Consider the following 10,019-nt stretch of genomic DNA (forward strand, 5'->3'; position numbering starts at 1 on the left):
TGGCTTTGGCCAAGTTTTTCGCTTTAGAAATGAAAATTTAAATGAGCGTCATAAAACGATAAACAGCACAAAGGAGATGCATGAATTATAACGAGGTTGTTGCTTGGCGCTATTGCAATTAATTACAGAATTTTATAAATAGTAGTGAGACTAGCAATTTAATAAAGTACAAACTATTATTATAGCTAAATCTGGGAATAATTCTTCCTATTAGCTATAGAAATTAAACAGGCGCTTAAAATGTTGAACAGAACAATGTAAATAGAATTATTATGAGGTTTTGCTCGTATTGTAATTAATTTAATAATGTTATAATTATTAATATTTATTTTAGAAAAATTGTAAATAGTGCATATACTTTTATTTTAGCAATATCTGTCATTAACAAAACAATTCAAATTCTTTACATTAGAAATGAATTTTCAATGAGCAAAATAGAACGTTAAACAGAACAAAGATGCAAATAATTTTATAATTATATAAACCATTATTTATCCTAACAATTTTATAAATAAAATGTTCTTTATTATTTTAGCTACATCTGTCAAAAGTGTATCTCTCAAAATTCGATGGCAAACTCAAGTGTCATTCTAATGTCACTTCAAAGCGTCTGGAAATACGAGCTCCGGACTGATAAAAATTTAAATTGTTTACAAAGACGAAAGCTCGTAGGAATATGGCGGATCGGTCCAATAACAACAATAATCATAACAACCACAACTACAACAACAACAACGGCAATCATGATCATGAATATCGCAATTTCAATAATCGCAATCGTAACTTTCGCACTCGGAATCGTGAAGTTCCCACTGAACCGCCTTACATTGCATTTGTGGGCAATCTGCCCAAGGGCTTAGTTCAAGGAGATGTGATGAAGATATTCAATGACTTTGATGTGAAGAATGTGAGGTTGATCAAGGATCGCGAGACGGATGAGTTCAAGGGCTACGGCTATGTGGAGTTTGAGACACTGGATCAACTGAAGCGCGCTCTGTCCCGCAACGGACGCATTAAGCTCGACAATTTGTCGGCGCCGCTCCGCATTGACATTGCCGACAATCGGCGGCAACACGGCGCTGGCGGTGGCAACAACAATGGTGGCGGTGGTGCTGCATCCAGCAACGGTGGTAACAATAACAACAATGATAATCAGCGGCGCAACTATCGGCATCGTGACAACAGTGTTGGCGCTCAGAGTTATCATGGACAATTCTCACGCAAGCAGCACAGTCCTAACAACAACAACAACTCGAACTATCACATGGATCGTAATTCAGGTCAGGGCAGTCCTCGTCAAGGTGGCAACTATAATCGTGGTGGGGGGACGTGGCGGGGGTTTTAGACGTGGTCGCATGCAGCAAAATAATGAGGGCTATCACGGCAACGATGGCAGCAATAGCAGCGACTTTGGCTCGCTGGGCGGCAGCCAGGACACCTCTAGCTTGGGCAGTCCTCGACAAGGAGTCGAGTCTCACATATCGTCCACTAGCTTCCAAAGTAGTCGCAGCTATCCGCACTACAACAACAACAATAACCATCGGTGAGTAAGAAAAGTGTCTCCATGCATCAGTAAGTGTCGCTCTTTTATTTCAAAATGTGCTTAAAAACAAACTTTGACTAGCGTTAGATATTTCACTTAGCGGTCAAACTTCAAATTTGACTTTAAAAGAAAAGCACAAATACGTTATTTTACTTTTAATGAGTTGTATTCCATGATACACAGTAGTAGCAAAACATTTATGACTTAGGGACCAAAATTAATTTATTAATATTTATATCTCACTTAACGATCACACCCCAAATTAAATACAGTTGTACACAGAATAATACTGTTTCTATATTTAACATACTTGAACTAAACGTCCACTTTTGTTGGCCGCTAAGCGAGATATAGTTGATCTCATACTCTCCTCTCCATTCCAGCTACAACAATCGCAACAATGGCAACAACTATGGCCGCGGTGGCTCCCAACGCCAGCGCAGCATAAGCAGCGATAGTGCCCGCTATGCCAACTTTGGTCAGAATCGCACTCGCGATCGCCGTGGTCATTACAATCCCAACGAGCGCAACTCACAACAACAATCTGGTGGAAACAATCAATCACTCTCCTCCTACTTGGATGACAACGATCGTCCTAAGATTATACTCAATCCACGCACAGTTACCGAGCCCATTAATGCCTTGGCCAATACCAAACAGGCAGCCAGCATTTTTGGCAACGCCAAACCTCGTGAGGATCAGTTTGCCACAGCAGCCACTGCTCAGGACACTTCGCAGGATACTTCTGCTGGCGGCAGTCAGCACTCAGCGGACCAAGATCCAACCTCCACATAGAAATTAAAATCACCTATGTACATAAGTTTCTAGCTTAAAATGCGAATATTACTTAATCACCTTTCAAACATGAACAAAAACAAAAGCTACTGGAAACTACATCAAACTACTCAGGACATAAATGGAACCCAAACTCGTATCTGTAAAGTATATGTTATTTATGTACATATGAATATTCTGACACTCTAAGCACACTGACCACAACTTTTTCAATTGAGGATTTCGATAAGGAAATAATTTGTTGAATAAAATCTATATGTAATTACTATTAGCAATTAATGAAAAATCTCGACTATACTTACTTGTAAGATTCAAAGTGAATAATAAATAAAAAAAAAACGAAAATATTAATGATTTTTGTAAAGAAAAAAACAAAAATTTAAAGTTATTAAATTCTATTACCAAAGTTTCTTTATTTTGCAAACACACTCCCAGTAAAATTTAAAACATTACTCTGATATTGATAATCAAGAATTCAATTTGAAGAACACTAAATTCAATGTCGTTATTCACGAAGCAAAGTATTGGCAGATTTCCACCATAATCTGCTAGACATCCGGCTCATTTCTCTGCGATCATTATGTAAATTAGATGAATTACTTTTTGAAATATAAAAATCTATCTGCTAATTATTGATCAATATAATCTGCAGCCACAAATACGCCTGCCACTTGCCTCAGGTCTAAGATGACCCATAAATTTCAAAAGTTAATGCGCAGTGACAAAAGTGTCCAACGGAGGCTCGACAGCTAGGGAACCACAAGGATAATAGCTGAGTCTAAGGCCGAGACACCTAAGCAGCTGGCCACAGAAAAAGGACATTCGCGTAGAAGAGGACACTTAGAGCGCGGCATTAACTAGTCAACTCGAACTAATTGAATTGAATGAGATTAAAGAATTTCACGCCGAAATGAAGATGTCTCCGGCCAAGCGAGACGTCGTGTCCTGAGCTTTCTTGCTAGCTCCTGGTATTTATGGGCCAAAGATTTACGAGCCACAACAACATCAGGAAGGCTGGCCACTTGCGTTGGCCGCCTTGAAATTGAGCCGCGAGTCCTTTGGCCAACAAGCAAATTGGCTTAATTTCTTTTTAATTTGCTTCCGCTGCTCCCAAGAAATTCAATTTGAAAAAGTGGATCGCCCCATAAGGACATGAGGTGAACAACTGAACAACTCAAGCTTGTTTCCATTTTACAATTTGCTGTTTTCTGTTTTCAGTTTACATTTTTTTTTTTTTCGTTGGCTGATTTGCCTATGTCCGTGTCCTCGCGGCCCAAAGTCAATTTACGCACGAACATTTTCAATTTTCTTCGACGCACAAACCGCAGCCTACCCCTCCTCCTCATCCTGGTCCTTCTTCTCCTGCCCCTTGAAGGTACTTACACCTCTCACACCGCTGAATTTGAACTGCTGCTGCACTTTATAGAAATCCCGCGGAAAAATTCACGGCATTAAAAGACTTTTCTTTCTTCATTTTATTTTTATTTCTTTTGAAGTTTCTTGCCCACTGCCGCCTCCTCCCCCCACACAACATTTTATTTGCCTTTTTCTTTAGCACTTTTCCGCGTTTTTTCCCCTGTTTTTCTCAACCATTTTTTTCCCCAGTTTTCTTTTTTTCCGTTAATGTGTCACACGCACTTTATAAGCAATTGTTGTTGGCGTTTTGGACGCGGTGTTGGCGTCTGGCAAAAGTTGACGATGTCGACGCCCATGGCGCAATTATTATGATTATTAGGTACAGCTGCACTTGGCCAGCCGGGCATCAGAAGACGGAGACGGATCCAGCGTCCCTCCCAGGGCGACTGCCACTTATAAACAAAATTGTAATTTACCTCAGCTCAAAACGCCCCGCCTCCGTTGCTGTTGCCGCTGCTGCTTTGAGCCACTTTCATCAGCAGCCAGCGCTGAAGTGTTGTCCTTGTTGTTGTTCATTAGAAGGAGCGTTGTATCCTGTACTTTTTGGCTCGCTGTGAGTGTCGCCTCGGGGGTCACGCGTTCATAATCGCGCTGAATGACTTCATAATGAAAATATTAAAGGTGTTTTTTGTGTGTTGTGTTAGCCCATTGCCAGCGGCCAGGATACATTACATTGCGACGGCAGGAGTCCCGACACAAAAGGCGCAAAGTTTATGTTTATGTCATGGGAAGGGGGCGGAGACCTTAGCTGCCCTTAGCCGTTTTCAGGGCTTAATTTAATAATAAAGCGCACATTATTATATTCTTTTTTTTACTTCTTTTCATTAAATAGAAGTGCAGTGCAAACTGACAAAGAGTTGGATTAAATTGAAATCGTATATGAGAGGCAATATCAGCAATCAGATTGCATTTCTGTGTGCTTTCAACAGAAGCCCGCAAGAAACAATTAAAGCAAAACCCCAGACAAGTCCCAAATACATGCAATATTTTAAATGTAGTTGTGGCTAATTGTCATGCTATCGACGATGTCTTATCAAGAGCAGTGGCAACAAGCAATTCCAGCCAAAAATTTATGCAACACAAACGAGGGCAAAGCACACACAGTACACAGGAGCAGCACAGGAGTCGCACAGGACATGCACGATGGAGAGATAACACAAGAGGCAAGCAACTGAGTGTGTTTGTGTGTGTGTGTGGCAAAGGGACGCTGTGTGGCATGACCATATTAAGTCAAAAATGCTGCGTCTCTTGTGCTTGGGCTATTAAAATGCTAGCATTTGCAAGTTTATCTAAAGGCAGCAACTACCCAAAAAGTCGAGATAATGTATCGACAACCCGAGGAGGTGAGCGCAAATCTAGACGTGGACATTAATGAACAGGGGAGAGCAAAGCCAACGACAACGACAACAGCAGCAGCAGCAACTGAAACTACAGTACAGTAGAGTCCATTAAAAAAGGACTAAATGGCAATTAAACATTTGAGCTTGGCCTACGCAAGCTGGTCGACAACTGACCGTTGCCTTTGCTGTTTGCTTTTGCGCCACGACACCATAAAGAGAAGGGAAGGAGGAGGAGGAGGAGAAAGAGAGGAAGGCAGCAGGACAGTCAGCAATTAAGGCTCCCTTTTGCACTTGGGCCAAGGACACTTGGCAATTAAGCCGACAAAAGTTGGCGCTGCCAATCCCTTAGCGACAATTTCAGGAGACATTTTGCCCAGCGCTCTTCTGTCCTGTTATCCTTTTTACCTATCTCGACTGCAGTTCGCTGTGTGTGCGCAATACTTAAATGAGTTTGTTGTGCAGCCCCAAAGAGCATTTAAATGAGCTGAAGAACTCAAGCTGAAGCTGAAGTTTTGATTGGCTCGCTTGAAAGATTTATCTACTTGGTCCCTATAAGTCACTTTCTCTATAAATTCCTAGCATATACCTTGGCTCTATGTCAAAGGCTAACTCATAAAAATGCCTGGAATAGCGCAGCATATGCGAGGCACACACACAGAAAACACAGGCAGCGAGTCGATATGCTCATTTAAAATAATTTATTGCAATGAGCTGACACTCATTGCCAGTTAAAAGTGGCATGCCACGCTGACACTTGAAGAGCGTTTGCCACACACGCATTTATAAATAAATACTTATCGAGTACTAGCTGAGAACTCGAACTCGAAGTCGAAGTAAAAGTCGATGTCGATGTCGGCAAGATAAATTGCGCAAAATAGGAAAAATGCTCTAATTAAAATTATGCACAAACATTTGTGGAATGTCGACACACACACGCGACAAATGGAAGTAGAAATGGAAAATAGGAAAATCGGAAAATTGTAAAATCTTGAAATTTAGAATACTCCAAATCTCCGCCCGCTCAGCTGCCTGACTTGGCTTATTGATGGCGTGCCAATTAAAATTGATTGGAAATTCCTTGCATGCCACGCACGTGGGCGTCGCAATCTTTGTCTTTGTCTGTGTCTTGTGCTTGCTTTCCCAATCGACGAAAAGGAGTTTGACTTGCCAGCTGCAAGAATTAGCATATGTATATATAAATCTTGTTCAGACTGGCTTTTGAAGTCCTCGTTTGACCATCTCGCTTGACTGCATTTTGAAAAACTCATTTGATGCATTGTCAATTAACACTTTTGTTAAGTAAGCCATAAAAATAAAAATTCTGGGCCTCTGAAAACTTGATGTTCGCAATTGCAGCAGATGTCTAAAGAGGCAGGCATTTAACCCTCATTGCTGCTAATGTAGCAAATAAAACGGTCACCTTAATGGATTTCTGTTACGCGGTCTAACTTCAAATTGGACAGAAGGTGACGTTCGCCACAAATTCGCAGTTCACAGTTCGCAGTCCACTTGCCACACGCTGTTGTATGTTGCACACTCTGCACGCTGTGCAGTTGATTGTCCTTGAATCGTTGAATCTCGTTTGCTGCTTGCCACTTAATCCAATCGCGCACATGTTGAGCTCAAAACAATACTTCCTCCCTCGTGCCTCACGCGTACCTTAAGCGGCTTTCACCTTGACGTTGCATCAACCACCCAACTTGGTAGCGGCTTGATTTTCGCACCAGTTTGCCTCTGCTTTTGGGGGTGGGAATGCGAGGAGAGGGGAGGATTTGGCTGCCTCTAAAATCCAAGCCAAGAACTAACAACTGTTGTGAAATTTTGTACGTGTGTTTTTGTGCATCGAAAGACTTATCACACACACGCACGAACAAACCAAATGAGGAATGGTTGAATGAGTTTTCTACCTTGCGGGGTGTTTGACTTCAGCCTCAGCCTGACGCATTATGATGTATTAGTCTTCAAAATTAAAAGCACTGTCCATCAGGCATTTGACATGTCCTTCTCCCTGTTAATGCAGCAAGCACACAGCTCAATTCGAATCCCTTTTGGCTGCTCAGGTTGCCATTAATGAAGCCTTTGTTCGGCATGCTGCCTAATTAATGCCGCAACAAAATAATGCAGCAAGTCACGATTCTGACTCACTTGTCAACTTTCGGTTTCTTTCAGCATCTGTGTGTGCGTCTTTCTGACTGGCATTAACTAAAGACTGCCACTTGAAGCAAATTATGTAAAAATTAAGCAAAATATGACACACCCGAAACTGAAAACAAAAACGAAAAACAAAACAACTACAATTGGAGCCGAGCTGCAAATGAAACATCATTCAGCTGTCAAAATCATTAAGAAATGTGAAATCGCTTAAATGTGGCCGCAGCCACAACAACAACAAACTGAGCTTTCAAATTGTCGCCCCCCAAAAGAGAAATAATAAGAGCAAAGAAAAATTCAAGAATAATAATGAAACACATGTAGTGACTTAACCAGACACATGGCAAGCCATCAACTTCACAACCGAAAAAAACCTATAAACAAAAAAAAAAAAATTTCAAATTAATGTGTGCCTCATTTCCACACTTGCCACACGTTTTTTGTTTTGCTCAGAGAGTGCCGAAACATTTTTATTGCGGATTCGTGAGTTTTGCCGCAAATAGCAGCTCGGCTTATACAATTTTATGCCGAGCATAACTCACATATTTCACAATTTTATTTATTGCCCGCAAATCTAATGTACCTAGCATATATGTATATTGAATTTATCTGAGTGAATTATTAAGTGTTGGTGTGGAAGAAAATTAAGTTATGATATGTACTTAAATTTCAAATTTAATTGGGGTATTTGAAAATTGATTACTTTAAGCCCAATTAATGGGGATTATTTAAGGATTACTTTAAAGTATTTTAAAATATTTAAGATTACTTAATTTTAATCTAAGTGGATTACAATTGGCGAAAAAGGAAATACAAAATTTAAAAAATTATGTAAATAGACTCACAAGAAAGAAAATTAAATTATTTATTTATTATAAGGCTTAGACTGTAAATTATTTTATAGTATAGCGTAGATTTACTATCGCTGGCTGCTTTGGCTGAATGAAAATTAAATATTAATATAATATTCCTGACTTAAGCACAAAATTAAATCAGCATATTTCATAATCGTATTTCAAGCACTCCACGTAGTATTTCTTAGTTCATCAACTTGAAATAATTTTCAAAAATTACGCAAACTCTTGGCAATAAAAAATGCCCAAGCACTCCGAAAAAACTGTTCAAATAGCTTCGCACTAAGCAGGGCAGCTGTTGTGATCAAGTCAAGTCAGGCGAGCTCAGTTCATTTCCCAGTATTCAGTATTTAGTTGGTCTCGCATGGCATCCGCATCCGATACGCCCATAATTGACGATTGTCTTACACACACTCTGGCAAATGGACGAAAGGCATTCAAATTTCGGTGCGTTTATTGAAATATGAACGACGACAATGCGAGGCGACTTGGCGATAAAAGTGGCAGAGCGAACAAAATTTTCATATAAAGTACCTTTTGTTGGCATTTTAATGGTGCGCTTTATGGAAGGATTAAGCACATAAACTTGTCAATAACTCGAGTGCCTGAGAGTATGTACTTCCCTTCATTCCCTCATCTCATCTTTCATACTCCAATCCAATCCACTTCTTAATAATGTCACCGCAGACGCTTTGACTAACAAACACACCGAATGAGCCATTTTATTTATGAGCTCAACATTAAATTGCCGCCGCATATGGTGAACCCAAGAGTTGAGCGACTTATTAAGTACAAAGACAAAAACAAAAGCAACCAAAGACATTATTGATATGTGTGCGATATGTGCGAGGCAAAGGTCACAAATGCTTAGAGTGTGGGGAATGGAACACAAAAACCCGAAACCTATCTATTTCCCATGTGTAAAGTGTTTTCAATTGCTTTTATAGGTGCTGACTGAGTTGTGCTTAGTGAAATGTGGTTGAATAATCCATTATTATAATTATGATCTGATATCATTGCTGACATTAGCATAGCAATAGCTAGTTGTTGCTAGGTAAATCCTATTAATTCTTCTTTTACATGAATATAATTATATTTCCCAAAAGAAATTTACGTTTATTTATTCAGTTATTTACAAGATTTACAAAACTAGCAAAATTAGTTTACAAAAGTACAATATAAAATTAGTTTAAATTTTATTTGAAACTATATGTTTTTCTAACCTTATAAATTTTCCAAATTTTATTACAATAAAATTGTCTCAATTTTGAAGCAACCGATTCTTTAAAATTTCAATTGAATCTTAATGTTCTTAATACATTTCAATACAATTTTGATAATGAGTATTGTGCACTTAATTCCATAAAATCAAATGCATTTATAATGTTGTATACAAATACAAATACAAATACAAAAATATTTTATAAATTGAAATACATTTATTGGCGTATATTCTTGACTTAACTTACTATAATGAATTTTGTGTGTACTTTATTCCAAAGTATTCGGTAATTTGTATTGCTGACTTAAAAGCAAAACTATTTTATTTCATTGCATTTCTCTCAATATATTTTCGAGCATATTCGAGGCATCCCATCTGCTTTTCGCCACTTAAACTGTCTCTATCCTAACAATCTACCTTGTTAATATTGCAGTTCGTTGAAGTTATGTATTGATTTCTAAACGTTGCGAAAACTCCGAAAATATTTTCACTCTACACACATCCGCTGAAACAGGACGCTGCTTAGCAAAGCTTTTAGGATCCAGACATTCTTTTTTTTCCAATTTCTATTTTTTTCGTTGCTGGATACCAAGCGAAACGGAGGCAACCAAATTGCAAGCCATCCAGAAGATTACATGCCCCGCGGCAATTATTTTACGATGCACAAAGGTATTGTTAAAACGCCAAAAAGAGAGGAG

At 39.1% G+C, this 10,019-nt stretch overlaps 1 protein-coding gene across 1 annotated transcript; it reads left to right on the plus strand.

Annotated features, from left to right (window-relative positions):
* The first annotated feature begins 584 nt into the window (after nt 1-584).
* Nucleotides 585-2,623, plus strand: LOC133837676 (GATA zinc finger domain-containing protein 14). The gene is given in 3 exon segments (XM_062268517.1): nt 585-1,150; nt 1,152-1,543; nt 1,927-2,623. Coding segments are annotated over 3 exon segments (1,278 nt in total). The 5' UTR covers nt 585-676; the 3' UTR covers nt 2,339-2,623.
* Nucleotides 2,624-10,019: the final 7,396 nt, after the last annotated feature.

This window comes from Drosophila sulfurigaster, chromosome 2R, assembly GCF_023558435.1.
Source record: "Drosophila sulfurigaster albostrigata strain 15112-1811.04 chromosome 2R, ASM2355843v2, whole genome shotgun sequence".
NCBI lineage: Eukaryota > Metazoa > Arthropoda > Insecta > Diptera > Drosophilidae > Drosophila > Drosophila sulfurigaster.